Genomic DNA, 17,571 nt, shown 5'->3' with positions numbered 1-17,571 from the left:
ACTTGGTTGTTTTTTATTAATAATTGTTCTAAGAATTCTTCTTTCAGTTTTCTCTAATTTTTCTGTTGTAGATTTTACATTTAATTTGAATAAAGTTTCGCTAGCGTACATTGCCTCTGGTTTAACTATGGAATTATAGTGTTTCAGCTTAGCATTTATCGAAAGAGGATTTTTTTTTTTTTTTTTTTTTTTTTTTTTTTTTTTTTTTTTTTTTTTTTTTTTAAATAGGTTGGCCAGGTAAGTCTTCATGCTGATTTAAATTTAGTTGTTCTCTGTTCTATTGCTTCTTTTTCATTTGTGTTCCATGTTATTATTTCCCCAAGATATTTGAATTTCTAAACAATTTTTGTCCCATTCTCTATGGCGTCGGGTATGAAGTTAGGCAAATCTTCTTAGCAAGTTTTACAACTATTATTTGGATTCCTGTTGTCTTCATTTATTGGTGCATGACAATTAACAAAGGTATACTTTTTATTTTTGCATTTAGTTGTGAGAAGAGATAATCTTTCGGAGGAATTTAATTTCTGTCTAGGAGGAGTTCTACATAAATTGCTTTGTTTACCAACCTTTAGCAAAGAATTGAGAGTACCTGTAAAAAATTTCGATTTTAATTTAAGTCTGGAGAGATTCCAAGGATGCTCCGACTCATCCTTATTGCATCTGTTGGGACTCCGCAGAACCCTAGGTCCCGATGCATTTCATAACGCAACGGTAGATTTCTTTTCCGAGCTGCCATCTGTGGTAGTGCTTTCTTTCAGCGGCTTTTCCATTATGAAATTGAATTGTTTGTTTTTAAGGTAGGAATTAGATTCCCGAAGTAATTTATCTTTGTGGCTGACTCCACTAGGTTTTCCCCACTCTCTCAGCCATTGAGAAATACAGATAAGATTCTTCTGCTGCCCTTGAGACCGTTGATCAGTTTCTTGATCACCTCATTTGATCCGCACATCTACAGGAACTTCCCCTATCAGCTATATGGGACGCGCTATGTCGGGGTTGAGGTCCCCAGTCGCAGTGTCTTATGCAGGGTTATGTTTAGCCCTTACTCAATCAAGAATCAAACCCCCACATGAGGTAACTGGGTGCGGTTCACTTTATCCTATTGTTAAAATACACAGAATGACTTTTCATTTACATTATTATTATTAATCACAGTCGTATCAGCACACTAGTTTAATTCAAAACCGGTTTTTCCGGACTCTAAGGTCCATCATCGGTGTTAAAATTATTTACATTTAAGTTCACGTGAGTGTGTCGTCAAAATCAGTTAAAATAAATTTTTAAAAGTTAAAATGGTGCCCTGTTGAAATTAACATGTCCGCATATTCCAGTCAGCGTGCTGATATGACTGTGATTCATTCATATCAGAAAGTCAAGGCCTTGTAGCTGCAACCACATTTCTCTCTCCTCTGCTGAGCATTTCAGGTCAGCATATTTTTTTCAAATTCAGCCTGTCCATCACGGAATCCAGATACTTCATCGGCCTTCCTCTTCCCTTCTTACCCAGAACTTTTCCTTCCAGCATAGTCGTGAGGAATGTGTTATGTCGAAGTGTGTCCCCAAATATTTTGATTTTCCTCTCTTCTACAGCGTTCATCAATTCCCTTGTTTTGTCTATTTCCTTAAGGACCCTATTGTTTGACATTTTCTCTGTCCAACTAATTTTCAGCATCCTCCTCCATATTATTATAATAATAATAATAATAAAAATAAATAATACTTTCATAAGCACTGTTTACTAGGATGGCGTTGATATTTTATAATGATTATAATTACATTTACATGTCATAGCTACATTGATGCATCGTAGCAAATAACTTTCATCACATTCTTATCTTCCTTGTCTTTTCCCTATATCAAACCTGATACTATTAGACAATTGAGAGCTTGAGTATCTTGTTGTCACCTTCAGTTGTGTACCCTCTCATCTCCATTCTGTAAGAGATCAGGGTCATTCCCAGAAGTAGGTTGATTAATAATACCAATTTCTCTTGTAAGAGACACACTATCATTTGCTGTTATAATAAATAGTAGTAGAGCACATCAACTGATAATTCTCAGGAAAATCCTATGAATAATGAAATATACTATACGGAGTTATGGATTTATGGTAGAAATCCTTAAATTGAGTTCAATTCATACGTTCTTCAGTCCTGTATTGTCTATTGCAGGATCCTTGTAATTCTCACATGTGGTGATGGTTCCAGTATAGATCTGTATTGAGAATTTTGGTCAGTTGGATATCATTTCAAAAGTAAATGAGAAGTCATGTGTTATACAAATTCTGTAACATTTGCTGGTGCATTTAATCTGGATTGTAGCTCACTTGTAAATTCCTTCACTCACTTATTATTCCTAAAAAATATTTCTCACCCTCAGTCATTTATTTTCCCTGCACTAGCTCAGTAAGTAGAGCCCTGCGCAGATGTACAAAGTAACATCCGCTCCGCATCCGCACTTCCTTCATCCCCATCCGCGAATGGTTATCTGCGGATATTATAAATATTTACCTACAATATATTACACCCAAGGTATTGAAACGGATAGATCTGTTAACATAATACAATGGGCCTGATATCTGGCACCAGAATCGCTACAGTCACAGGTTTATGAGGGATTTTTTCTTGCGACAACTACCGACTTTTTGACCTTTGTTCCTTTCTTCCATTAATTGTGGACAGAAGCCGGTTAGGCTTAGGTCAGATTTACAGCTTTATGGTCTCAAGGCTCTATATATCACCATTCTCCTTTACCAGTGTCAAGGGTCGCCTAACTACAAGTAAGAATATACCTGAGGGAAAAATCAATAAACATTATTCAGAAACTATCAGCAAAATTATCCGCACAGGCATACAGTTTGTATCCTCCAAGACACTAACTTTGCGGATATCCACACCCGTGCAGGGCTTTATCCATAAGTAGCATATTTCAGTAAGGTTTATGTAAGTAATAGTTTCAGAGATAATAATGAGGTAGAAACTCCCATGAAAAGGAACACTCACTGCCAGTGGCTCATATAGACACAAAAAAAAAAAAAAAAAAAACATAAAATATATTCCCTATTTGATTCCGTATTGACGTCAACTATTGAATAATTGATAGATGCAGTTGTCCACCTTTATCAATACAATATAATATGTGAATATTAGATCACTAAAACATTGAACTCATTAAAAAGAGTATATTCAGGCTATAAAGAAACTTAAATCTGCTAAGTCAAGTGGGCCAAATGGGATTTCTCCGTACATAGTCAAAGGCTGTTCAAATATCTTAATTCAACCATTGTTACATTTTTAATCTCATATTTGTTACAGGTATGTTCCCAAAAATGTGGAAAACATCAAGGGTAAACTCTATATAAAACTAGCAATCGTGGAGATGTACAAAATAACAGGCCCATTTCCATAATATATGCCATTGTAAAAGTTACTTTAAAGCTTTTCCATCTGTTGAAAATGCAAATTTTAATACATATAACACTATATAATATATACTTATAAAAAGATACCCACTATGATCAAAGACTTAAATTTTTGTTCTATAGGAATATCCTCATATTCTATCAGGTCACTTTAAATCATACGCATATATGTGCAATCTTGTTTACATAGCATAAACTTGTCAGTGATTGTGAGTTGGTGAAACTATAAACAAGAAATAACAAACAATGATTGTAGTAGTCATCAACTGTCACCTTATTAACTTATAGGAATGTTTCTGTACTTACGTAAGCTGCTAATCAATTGACCGTCACCTTCAGCAACTGGATTTGGACTGCGGTCAGTGTCCTTGCTCCATTTAGGTAGCTAAGTAGTGGGGGAGGGGAAATTCTGTTCCGTAGTGAGGGTAGGAGAAGTACAGGGTGACCCAAAAGTACCTTAACTCCACGGAATATTGGAGTTAGAGAGGTAATAATTGGACGGAGTTATGCATCAATAGACTAAGTGCCATTTGACGAAAATTGAGATTTTGGTAATAATTGAATGTAGTTATGCATCCATAGACTGTGTCATTTGACGAAAATTGAGATTTTAGCACTATCTTGTAAACGAACGCTTAAACTACCTATAATAAATTCCCCAGTGTATTACAAGAGGGCATTAGTTGTCAGTTACCTGAAAACCTAAGCGGCATAGTGGGAATCAGTTATACTGTAAATTGCATCAGTGGGCCGATGACCTTCGATGTTAGGCCCTTTAAAACAACAAGCATCATCAAATTGCGTCAGTAGACTATGCGACGTTCCAGTTTGCATCATTAGACAAAGCGCCACATTCCTCACATTGCATCACGGATGACAGCAAGGAAGCCCGCATTTTCGATAGTGCTAAGTTATTGAGGTGGTAATACATTGATCAGATGTCTATAACTTCAGGATTATATATTTTTTACACTATTAATAATGCACCTGACCTGTTAGTGCATGATCGCGCCAACACATAAATATTTAGCTATTTTACCAGGCAAGTTGGCCGTGCAGAGGGGCACGCAGCTGAGAGCTTACATCTGGGAGATAGTGGGTTCGAACCCCACTGTTGGCAGCCCTGAAGATGATTTTCCGTGGTTTCCCATTTTCACACCAGCCAGTAATTGCAACGTTGATAGACTCTAATCCTGATCTATATGCAGTATAACAATGTTTTAAACCTATTGTTGATTTTATATCTTTTTAATTTAATTGTTATAATTGTGTTAATTCTTTATGATATTTTTCTTATTTTCATTACCCATTATAATATATTATTTGTAATGTCTGTTGTAATTTGAGTGCAACTCTGTTACAGGCATGTGAGATTGTTGTGGGCATATACTACATATAATTATCATGTGTCCTAATACCTAGGCATATGCATATGCCAATTTTTAATTAAAACATTGTTTGTTCCAGGATAAATACAAAAGAGCGCTTGCAGAAGGTGAGAACATGCGCCGAAGATTAACGAAACAGATAGAAGATGCCAAACTATTTGGTATACAGGGCTTCTGTAAAGATCTCCTTGAGGTATGAATTCTTAATATGAGCATTGTTTTGTTATTTTCCATTGTTATTTTCATTCAAATCTAGAAGTTCTTCATTCAACAGAACCTTAAGAGTTTTCTAGCCCCTCAGCGCCGACCTCTATACGTTGTATAGACCCTCTTTTCTTCCGTAGCCGCCGACCTCTATACGTGGTATAGACCCATGCATGGTTTCGCATTTACGACTATAGCGCGAAGAGTTTTGGAGTTATGGATTTGCAAATTGTTTTCTTTCCAAGAAGAAATGTTGGGGTTTATCAGTGTTATAAAATAAGAATGAAGATCGTTAAAATGTAGTTGTTTTTGTAAGGGTAAATATTTGTCAAGTAAGTCTGAGCACTAGTAATCTCTGCTTTTTTAAAGCCTGTTTGCTTCATTCTTTCCCTCGTAATAAAATAAAGAAATGATGATATGAGAAGTTTGTCTTTTCGCGTGATGTTCTTTGCTCTATTTGTACATTGAGAGTGCAAAATATTAATCATATCTTTATTTATCGGCTTGTAATATTTTCGTAACTCCCCATGAGCGCTCTGTGTAGGCATCAGTTAGTGCTGCTTTCTGTCATACGTTACGAGAACCAGTTGTTCATGGTATATATCTCGCTTGAAAGACGATGTCTCGACCTTTTATCTGAAATATGTATCGAGTTGGTTTCGTCATGAATGTTATTCCCCTCATTCAGTTTCGTCCTGCTGCTTTCGGTCTCGCTGCTTATCGGGTTCAGCTGGAGGAAGGTTTGTTTACATAATAAGCTCGCTCGGCCGGGAAACGAAATATTCAAGGCCGGTGCGCATCAGATAATACAGTTCCAATGTTGCAGGAAAGACATTTTATCATGAAATTATCACACAAGGGTGAGAAATACAAACCTCAGAGACGTTGTATCGTGTGTTCAAAACACGGAGAAAAGATGACGTCCGTGTACTGCTGCCAGGAGTGTGACGTGGGCCTCTGTCTCGAAGAGTGCTTCGAACTCTATCACATGAAACTAAATTACTAAGGTAATGTGAAATAATTATGTCATTATCTGTATGTGCATAGTTCTATCATAAGGAATTCAAAATTTCGTGAATATCGGGCTACTCTTATACTTGTAGTCGCGCGTAGTTGAAATCTCATCCGGCCGCGAGGTAGGAAGCTCCTAAAATGGTTGCGACGCTGAGGGGTTAAGAATTTTTAAAGAAGCGTATATAAATTACATACACCACTTCTTGTACTTTGACTCCATTGGACATCATAAAAGTTCACATTCCTCTCCTTATGAATATTTTTATTAGTGTCTTTTCTAGACATGGTTCATGGTGTGATTACTGTAGTCATGTCTCATATCCATAGGCAACAGCATAGTAAGTGGTCCTGATTTTGGGATAGCAGGTGCTATGGAAAGGGAGTGGGCATCTCGGATATATTCTGAGTAATGGCCATCCTTTGTGCTCAGGTGGCTAGGTCTATACAATCCACTGGGATCCTTAACTCATTCGAAGGGAGGTCCTCACTGGGACTATGTATAAGTTGGGTGGCATCCTGCTTCACAGAATTTACCGAGCTCAGAACATTTTAAGCAAGCCTCGGACCTATGTTAGTAATGGAGTCCCATTTCCATTTGACAGGCAAGGGACCCCCGTTGTAAAGAACTTAGTGAATGAAATGGAATTTGATGGTGAACTATCAATATTAATGGAGCTTATAGAAGAAAGAAAGTAGAACTGAGTCTGCAAAGAGGATATGTCTGGATGTGTTAGGAGTTAATTTAATTATATTCCAGTAAGGGGAGATAAGAAGGAAAAGATAAGAGGTTATAAAGTATATTTAATGGGTGTTAAAAAGGGAAGATGTGGGCTGGACTGTTCATTAGGAACATTATTGCACACAACATAGTTTTTGTTAGTCTTGTAAATGAACAAATTATATAGACAGATTTAGCTGTTACAGGAATTAGGACCATGTGAGAGTGCAGATGAGGATGAACTTGACAAGTTTTACGATCAACTGAGTGACATCAACAGTGAGGGTCAGTAGCAGGGATAGAATAGTGCTAATGGGCGTTTTCAATGCAAGAGTTAGAAATAAAACTGAAGGATGAGAAAAGATGATGGGTAAATGTGGCAAAGATATGGAAGCAGAGATGCCAACTATTACGACTCAATCGTAATAATTACGAATCGCCCTTCATAATTACGCCTTTATGAATCACACACCACAAATTACGAATTTTTGTTGATTTTTAAATATAAGTGTATGAAGTGATCAAAAGGATACGCAAGGGATACCATTACAGCTTGAAATCTCAGAATGTTATTTTCGGATTTTTCAGTAATAATTTAAAGCTCGTTTGTGTCCCTCGTTTAAGAATATTTCAAGTTTTCAAGTGCCGAACGCAGTGTATTCTTCCAGAAAATACCATAGAGACTTCCAGTACCGAAAAAATAGGCACCTGAGAAGTAGTATATCTTGCGGAGTTGTTGCCTTTGTTCGTCACGTGATCAGACTTCCATGCAAGTGTGCAAGTCGTTGCCTACGCTATAATACAAGGCCTTAAAATGCACTCGGGGAAACGGGTTGCTTCCTAGTTCACCATTCAGCCGCTAGGATCGCGTTCTTGGCCCCTTGTATTTGCATGGCCGTATATGTCAATAAGTAAATTATATCCTAAATAAAAACTGAATGTTTTTGTGAGTATTGACAGTACTTTATTTATAGAGCGGTGCTGCATTGGCTTGGATATGTCATTGAAGTTTCAAAACTTTCCTTTTGAGGGCCTTCTAACCAAGTTTCAAAACTTTCTCTCTTCTACTTGAGTGGCTCAAAGCAACGTTGTGTAACAGAGGTCTCAGAAATTTTCATATAGAAAAAGAGGTGGTTTGTTGCCTTTACACTTTCCACACTTAATTTCACTGTTGAACCTGTCTTTCGAAAAAATAAACGTACACCTTTTAGTAACTCTCTTCGGGGCAAGTACTGCGTAGCGGAGGTGACAAATTCCGTCATTCACTGCAGAAGTGCCACAGATGATGATTTTCGGTATCTGAGGGAGCCTCGATCTTGAAAACGAATAAGACACAATGTTGGACTTTGAGTAGCTGGAGAAGAGATATGTTCTAAACAACCTTTACAGTCTGTTTTTTCTTTTGCCACACGATCCATAATGTCATTTTATTCCGCTTGGCGTCTTAGGTAGCTGAAGAAGAGCTCGATGTCGTAGCTCGTTAGGTTCCTCGTCAATGCATAATGCAAATATATACTTATGAGGTATTTTACGCAGGCCACAGTGGATTGGGTAGTCAAGATCTATGCCTGATACATTTCTCTCATGAATCTTTTTTACTTTCTCCAAATGCATTTGAAGTTTCTTAATATATGACAGGAAATAATTAATTAACCAACCGAGGCGTTCATCTTCAGTACTAAAAGATGCTTTTTTTTTTTTCTTTTTTTTTTTTTTTTTCTAGTGGCTTTATTTCGCACCAATACAGATAGGTATTATGGCGACGATGGGATAGGAAAGGCCGAGGAGTTGGAAGGAAGCGGCCATGGCCTTAATTAAGGTACAGCCCCAGCATTTGCCTGGTGTCAAAATGGGAAACCATGGAAAACCATCTTCAGGGCTGCCGACAGTGGGATTCGAACCCACTACCTCCCGGATGCAAGCTCACAGCCGCTCGCCCCTGACCGTACGACCAACTCGCCCGGTTAAAAGATGCTCGTTTGTTCTCATTCCTGGAATATGTCCCATGTGAGATGTTGCAGACGTCATGCGCATCGAACAATTTCATAAAATGCTCCATAAAACAGATGGCTTATTTTAAACTGTATTTAATGCTCTCAGGACAAACCACCTCCATACTTTTCAAACCAGAGATTGTTTCAGGGGAAAATACAATATTTTTAGCTCTTGTTACATTCATTTTCGCCAAATTTGTTGGGCAAATTATTTTCCTAGTTGGTTTCCTAATTTAAGATTTCTGAGTTTGAAGATGCCTCTCAAATGATTGCCGGTCACGGTAGCATTGTTTACAAAAAAAGTCCAGTGACAAATTTTGGGATCGCCCGATTCTTATGACGTAACTCGGATCAAAACTTAGGAACAGAGGCCCACTTCGATCGGCTTGAATTCATATCTCATGCGTAATACTTCCTCTGTATAATGTTTCAAACATTCACTGGAAACTTGTGAAACGAAATTCCACTACCTTTAATTTCTCGTGAATAAACCATGACCGGAACTGCGAATGCTTAACATCAGACGAATACATAATACATTCACAACCTACTCAAAGGCTCGAACTTGCTGGGGAGGGGGCAAGAAAGCGATCCTAGTTGGCCCGGCAATGAACTTCAGTGTAACCACTTCCATAGCGTTTTACGGGCTCTATTTCCAGGCCTTGTATTATAATGTAGGCAACGGTGCAAGTTCTTTTGTCTGTTTTGGTGGCAAAGTAGTGACAAACTCCGTTTCATTGTGAATACTGTGTGCGTGACTGCTGAAGAAGTATTTATTGCGATTTTGCTTGCCAAATTTGCATATATTGCTCTTTTAGGATATATGCTAATCGAGTATTACGAAATGCGAAAGGTTTGCAATTAATGGATCGATTTCTTGTGCAGGAAAATACGTTTAATGACGTTACCGTGACTAGTGACGCTAGTAATAAACCAAAATGTTAGGCCCCTTTAAACAAGCAACAACAATAAACCAAAAATAGTTCCAAAATTTACGGAGGAATACTCGAATTAATGACCCTGTTTACTGCGTTCCTCAAAATCTCATTCGCACGTGTTTTGTAGTGTGTGTAGCTGCGATATTTCAGATGCACATGACGAGGAAGAACAAGACTGAATTCCGTGCTAATATGAACTCCGAACTGTTAAATGATCTGTTAGTGCATAGGATGCACATAATGTTGTTGTTGAGTCATCAGTCCATAGACTGGTTTGCTGCAGCCCTCCATGCCACCCTATCCTGTGCTAACCTTTTCATTTCTACGTAACTATTGCATCCTACATCTGCTCTAATCTGTTTGTCATATTCATACCGTGGTCTACCCCTACCGTTCTTACCACCTACACTTCCTTCAAAAACCAACTGAACAAGTCCTGGGTGTCTTAAGATGTGTTCTATCATTCTATCTCTTCTTCTCGTCAAATTTAGCCAAATCGATCTCCTCTCACCAATTCGATTCAGTATCTCTTCATTCGTGATTCGATCTATCCATCTCACCTTCAGCATTCTTCTGTAACACCACATTTCAAAAGCTTCTATTCTCTTTCTTTCTGAGCTAGTTATCGTCCATGTTTCACTTCCATACAATGCCACGCTCCACACGAAAGTCTTCAAAAACATCTTTCTAATTCCGATATCAATGTTTGAAGTGAGCAAATTTCTTTTCTTAAGAAAGCTCTTCCTTGCTTGTGCTAGTCTGCATTTTATGTCCTCATTAATTCTGCCATCGTTAGTTACTTTACTACCCAAGTAACAATATTCATCTACTTCCTTTAAGACTTTGTTTCCTAATCTAATATTTCCTACATCACCTGCCTTCGTTCGACTGCACTCCATTACTTTTGTTTTGGACTTATTTGTTTTCATCTTGTACTCCTTACCCAAGACTTCATCCATACCATTCAGCAACTTCTCGAGATCTTCTGCAGTCTCAGATAGAATAACAATATCATCGGCAAATCTCAAGGTTTTAATTTCCTCTCCTTGGACTGTGATTCCCTTTCCAAATTTCTCTGATTTCCTTTACTGCCTGTTCTATGTAAACATTGAAAAGGAGAGGGGACAAACTGCAGCCTTGCCTCACTCCTTTCTGGATTGCTGCTTCTTTTTCAAAGCCCTCGATTCTTATCACTGCAGACTGATTTTTATACAGGTTGTAGATAATTCTTCGTTCTCGGTATCTGATCCCTATCATCCTCAGAATCATAAATAGCTTTTTCCAATCAACATTATCGAATGCCTTTTCTAGATCAATGAATGCCATGTACGTGGGCTTGTCCTTCTTGATTCGATCCTCTAAGATCAGACGTAAAGTCAGGATTGCTTCACGTGTTCCTACATTTCTCCTGAAGCCAAATTGATCTTCTCCCAACTCAGCTTCAACTTGTTTTTCCATTCTTCTGTAAATAATACGTGTTAAAATTTTTCAGGCATGAGATACTAAACTAATGGTGCGGTAGTTTTCACACCTGTCAGCACCGGCTTTCTTGGGAATAGGTATAACAACATTCTGCCGAAAATCGGATGGGACTTCTCCTGTCTCATACATCCTGCACACTAAATGAAATAACCTTACCATGCTGGTTTCTCCTAAGGCAGTCAGTAGTTCAGAGGGAATATCGTCAATTCCAGGTGCCTTGTTCCTATTTAGGTCACTCACAGCTCTGTCAAACTCTGACCTCAAAATTGGGTCTCCCATTTCATCAGCATCAACAGCCTCTTCATGTTCCAGAACCAAATTATCTACATCGTTACCTAGATACACCTGTTGGATATGCTCCTGCCATCTTTCTGCTTTGTCTTCTTTCCCTAGAAGTGGCTTTCCATCTGAGCTCTTAATATTCATGCACCTAGATTTCCTTTCTCCAAAGGTTTCCTTGATTTTCCTGTATGCAGCATCTACCTTTCCCAAGACCATACAGTCTTCGACATCCTTGCACTTCTCCTTCAGCCATTCTTCCTTAGCTACCTTGCACTTTCTATCCACTTGATTCTTTAATCGCCTGTATTCTTTTATGCCCTCTTCATTTTTAGCATTCTTGTATTTTCGTCGTTCATCGATCAGGTCTAGTATCTCCCGAGTTATCCACTGATTCTTAGTTGATCTTTTCCTTCCTAACATTTCTTCAGCCGCCCTACTGACTTCATTTTTCATGACTCTCCACTCTTCCTCTATTGTGTTTCCTTCAGCCTTTTCATTTAGTCCTTGTGCAACATGTTCCTTGAAACAATCTCTCACACTCTTTTCTTTCAACTTGTCTAGATCCCATCTTTTTGCATTCTTTCCTTTCTTCAATTTCTTCAACTTCAGATGGCATTTCATGACCAACAAGTTGTGGTCAGAGTCCACGTCTGCTCCTGGGAAAGTTTTGCAATCCAACACCTGGTTTCTGAATCTCTGCCTAATCATAATGAAGTCTATTTGATACCTTCCAGTGTCTCCAGGTCTCGTCCACGTATACAGCCGTCGTTTGTGGTGTTTGAACCAAGTATTGGCAAGGACTAAATTATGATCAGCGCAGAATTCAACCAGCCGACTTCCTCTTTCGTTCCTTTGTCCCAATCCGAATTCTCCTACTGTACTACCTTCTCTTCCTTGGCCTACCACTGCATTGCAGTCTCCCATCACAATTAGATTCTCGTCACCTTTTACATATTGAATTAAATCGTCTATCTCCTCATATATTCTTTCGATTTCTTCATCATCCGCTGAACTAGTAGGCATATAGACCTGCACGATTGTGGTGGGCATTGGTTTGGTGTCTATCTTGACAACAATAATTCTTTCGCTATGCTGGTCGTAGTAGCTTATCCGCTGCCCTATTTTCTTATTCATTATTAAACCAACTCCTGCATTTCCCCTGTTTGATTTTGTGTTGATAATTCGGTAGTCGCCTGACCAAAAATCTTGTTCTTCCTGCCAACGTACTTCACTTATACCAACTACATCTAACTTTAGCCTATCCATCTCCCTTTTCAGATTCTCTAACCTACCACAACGATTCAAACTTCTAACATTCCACGCTCTGACTCGCAGAATGTCAGTATCCTTCTTCCTGATGATCGCCCCCTCTCGTGTAGTCCCCACCCGGAGATCCGAATGGGGGACTAGTTTACCTCAGGAATATTTTACCTGGGAGGAAGCCATCATCAGTACATCATCCATTCAGAGAGAGCTGCATGTCCTCGGGAGGTAGTTACGGCTGTAGTTTCCCGTTGCTTTCAGCCGAGTAGCAGTATCAACACAGCTAAGCCATGTTGAGTATTATTACAAGGCCGTATCAGTCAATCATCTAGACTGCCGCCCTTGCAACTACCGAAAGGCTGCTACCCCCCTTTCGATGAACCATTCGTTAGTCTGGCCTCTCAACAGATACCCATCCGATATGGTTGCACCTGCGGCTTGGCTATCTGCATCATTGGGACACGCAGGCCTCTCCACCGCGGCAAGGTCACATGGTTCGCAGAGGAGGATGCACATAATATCAAAAGAAGAAAAAATGTCACAAATGTACATTTACCAAACAGGAACTACTAAGCTGCTAAGGGAGCTACTACAGTACTCAACAAAATAAATGATCCTTCAACCTCCACTCAGATATGTACTGCAGATCACCTGTTACTTTAGCAGGTAAGAATCATACACTCTTTATATGCCAGTCTTTAAATTGTTACATATGGTGGAATTGTATGTTGCTCATTGACTTTTCAATGATCTGTATGTTAGTAAGATCTTGGGGAAAAAATCTACGGACTCCGGCCCTCCTCCCCCGGTGCCCTAACGGGTGCGTTACAAATTACCTTTCTTGAAAGTTGGCATCTCTGTGGAAGCTAATAAAAATGGGAAGCATTTTCTGTATTTCAGTTTTAATATGGGATTAGCCGTTTCAAATATATTCTTGAAGCTTAAGCCTGTTCACCACTACGAATGGGAGGGTAGAAGCACCAGATGTATAATAAACTACAGTATATCATAACCTTTGAAACAGGAGATCTGTTAGGAATGTGTGCATATTCCAGGGATTTTTTGATGATACAGACCACAATCCGGGAATAAATTAAAACCATAACAAATTTGGCTGAACATCACAATAATGAAGTGTTATATATAATCTTACAAAACTCCTAAACCAAACCAAACTGCAGCCCTAATGGGCCTTGGCGTACCAAATAACCGCTGCTCAGCCCGAAGGCCTGAAGGTTATTAGGTGAGGCATGGCCATTGGGACGAATCCTCTCGGCCGTTATTCCTGGCCCTTTAGACCAGGGTTGCCATCTCACCATCAGATGGCTCCTCAATTAATTGTAATTATGTAGTCTGAGTCAGCCTAGAGCCAGCACCATATTCAGGTAAAAATGCCTGACATAGCCAGGAATTGAACCTGGGGCCTCCGGGTCAGAGACAGGCAAGCTATCCCTAGATTGCAGGGCCGTCTTCAGAAACTCCTACTACATAAATTACATTAGTTTAAAGTTTTCACTAGTTTAAATTCAGTTTTACCAGAGAAACTTCTTTCAGTCAGCAACTTTGATAAGCCAAGCTCATCGAAAAATATGTTGCTAAATAATGCCAAGCAAAACAATCGATCAAGTTCTCAAATGCATTCTATTCAATTCTGCCTGTCATTAATAAGAAGCAAATTGGAAAGAAAAAAGATAATCAGGACTCCAAAAATTTTGGTTTATTCATGACCTTCAACTCAGCTGGAAACTTGCGTTGGGACATCGTTGAAAACTGCAGCAACTTTGAAAGGCTCATCTTTGGTAACACATCAAAATGAGTAAAAGTTCAGATAATGCACATTTTGTAAAGATTTTGTTTCACTTGGGAAGTGCACCATGGCCAACCACAGCAGTAAGAATATCTCAAGTCATTAGACAAGTGAAAGCTTCCAAGCATATTGCAAGCTCCAAGACTCGAGTAAGGTATCCGACCATATTAAAATCCTAGACTCCTGTTAGGAAGGAGCAATTTCGATTTCTCTCTGAAAGTCCAGTGACTATATGGTACCCTGAGAGCAGTGCCGCAAACCTGCTCAGTGATACAATCATAAAAAGAGAATTAAAAAAACCATCTAACCTTGGACATAATGTAGGTTTTTTACAAGTAAGAACATTTGACGAAACTCGTTCCCTCTTCATTTACAGCTGCCGGAATGAGATCTGTCTCCTTCCAATAGTTTTGGTCACCCTTGCATTACGATTTCCGAGTTTCCGTAAATAATACCAGCCGAATGCGATGCAAATCTGTCTGTTTACACAAGTTTTCATTCTGTCCCTGAAAGGGACGACGGGCCTTCTAGATGTTACCACAGTCTCTCAGGCCAGGGAGATTTATATTGCTGAAGGAGATGTTCAGAGAAGGTGAGGCGTTGACGGCAGTGGCCTCTGTACTGGGAACTGTTCCAGCATTCGCCTTAGTGCAGGAGAATTGAAAACTACAGGAAACCGTTCTTACGACAGCCATCATTGAGAACCAGCCCCTCTCCGTCTCACGAATACAGAGGGGTAGAGCCATGGCCACCCCTCCTCTGCTCGGTTGGCCAGACTGAATGCAGAACTGTCAAACCACGGACCGGCTTTGGCCACTTCTATGCCGAAACCTACTCTCCATCCGTCGACCACGATGCAAGTATGGTCCCTTATGCAAGCTCACCACCAGCTGCTTTAATAATACGGTAACTAATTACCACAGTGACGGAACGCTAATGCCAAGATCTGTAGGTATGTCATAGCTGTCCTTTTGTGAGGTACTGTTCCTTTAAAAAAAAACACTTCCTTGAAGATTTAGCGTTGATGGGACATTGGATGCTTTTATGGACAGTTGATGCGATAAATCATTTCTTCGAGAAGCGGATAATGCTGATTTTTAAAACATGATTTAATTAGGATGTTCATGGGGCTACGTAATTTGAACAAATAATCTGGGAAAACAGACTTCCCAGGTACGAATAATCAAAGTTCCAACGTACCTTCCACTGGACTAAAGCAGTAATTACATCTATCTACAAGCAAGGGAACAGGAAGGATTGCAACAATTATTGAGGTATTTCATTGATCAATATATCAGACAAGTTGTTCATTGGCATTTTGGAAGGGAGGTTGCAATCTGTGGTTGAGAGCAAGTTGGATGTAAACCACTGTGGTTTCAGACAACAGAGGGGCTGTCAGGGTCAGATTTTCAGTATGCACCAGGCTATTGAAAAATGCTATGAGAAGAGTAGACAGTTACGTTTGTTTTGTTGTGCTAGAGTAGGCATATGACCGAGGGAAAAGGTGTTCACCATATTGGGGAACTGGAGTAAGGGTAGATTATTAAAAGCAATCAAAGGCATTTCTGTTGGCAAATGAGTTGCTGTGAGAATTGATGGTAGAATGAATTTTTCATTCAAGGTAGACAAGGGGTTAGACAAGGCTGTAATCTTTCATCTTTGCTGTTCATAGTTTACATGAATAATCTGCTGAAAGGTATACCTCCCGGACGAAACTATTGTACGCCAGGCTCTTTTCAGACCAACTTTGTTTTACAGTAGTGAAAGCTGAGTGGGCTAAGGATATCTTATTCATAAGTTAAATGTAACAGACATGAAAGTAGCCAGAATTATCACTGGTAGAAACAGAAGGGAACAATGGCAGGAGGATAATCAGAATGAAAGATGAAGGCTAAGTTAGGAATGACCTTGATTAATAAAGCTTTAGACATTAACTGGCTTCAGTGGTGGGGTTGTGAAGTGATTGGAGGAGGATAGGTATCTAGGAGTAAATAATGGACTCTTATCGTGGAAGGTAACAGAAGTAGAGGGAGACAAAGAAGATGATGGTTAGACTCGCTTTCTAATGATTTAAAGATTAGAGGTATAGAATTAAACAAGGCCTCAGAGCTGAACGCTGAAAGGCTTAACAGTCTATGATGAAGTATATATGCATGTTTCCCATACAGGGCGCAGAAATACTTTGTGTTGTAAGTTAAAGGAGCGTTGGTGAGTACAAATACAAGTATTGTGGTGATCATTTTCAGTTGCATACCTCCCAGATACTGAACAGAATAAACAGTGCCGTTAATAGGAGACTCCGTCAAGAACAAGCAGGTTTCAGAAGAGGTCAGTCTACTGTGGATCACATTGACACAACTAGGATAATCATTGTACAATTTGCTGAGTATCAGACATCTTTGTACTGTATATACTTTCATTGACTTTGAAAAGGCCTTTGATTCTGTTAACCAGAGAAAAATGTGTAGGACGATGGAAAAGTTTGAAGTTCCACAAAAAATAGCCTGCCTTATATAGGCAGTGTACAATGGATATACTTGTCATGTCTAATCTTTAAGGGAAGTTGTCTCAGCCTTTTACTGTGAAATCGGTAGTAAGACAAGGATGTCTCCTGTCACCAAACTTGTTTATAATGACACTGGATTGTACATTGAGAGAGGCAACAAATAGAAAGCAGGCCATTCATTTATGATTAAATAACCAATTCATAGAACTGGATTATGCGTATGATCTTGTGTCTGCTTGAAAGTTGTTTCTGGGACTTGGTAATCAAAGTGATGACTAAAAGATAAAAGTTTAAAGATAAACAAACAAACAAAAAATGAAAGGCTAGGGAAATGTGCATAAAGCATTGTAACAATGCTAGCCTGACTCTGGATGGAATGGAAATAGAAAGGGTAGAGGAATTTTGTTACTTAGCATGGTCAGCCAGGATGGAAGTGCTTTCAGAGATGTGGTGAATCATATAAATACAGCCAAAGGAGCTTTTGCACAGTTATAACCAATATGAAGATTCTACCACATTCGCATAAAAATTAAGCTAAGAATAGTCAACTCAAA

The 17,571-nt window shown here is 39.0% G+C and overlaps 1 protein-coding gene across 3 annotated transcripts in view; it reads left to right on the top strand.

Moving 5' to 3' along the window:
- The window catches only part of Roe1 (grpE protein homolog, mitochondrial Roe1), a 129,808-nt gene that overhangs the window by 75,755 nt on the left and 36,482 nt on the right, over positions 1-17,571 (top strand). For all 3 annotated transcript variants that reach the window (XM_068227609.1, XM_067148491.2, XM_067148490.2), the window contains one exon: positions 4,889-5,002. In XM_068227609.1, coding sequence (XP_068083710.1) covers positions 4,889-5,002 — 114 coding nt within the window. The remainder of the gene's footprint in view (positions 1-4,888; positions 5,003-17,571) is intronic.

This window comes from Anabrus simplex, chromosome 5, assembly GCF_040414725.1.
Source record: "Anabrus simplex isolate iqAnaSimp1 chromosome 5, ASM4041472v1, whole genome shotgun sequence".
NCBI classification, from domain to species: Eukaryota; Metazoa; Arthropoda; class Insecta; order Orthoptera; family Tettigoniidae; genus Anabrus; species Anabrus simplex.
Note: the sequence above shows the minus strand (reverse complement) of the source record. Positions and strands in the feature narration are given on the sequence as shown.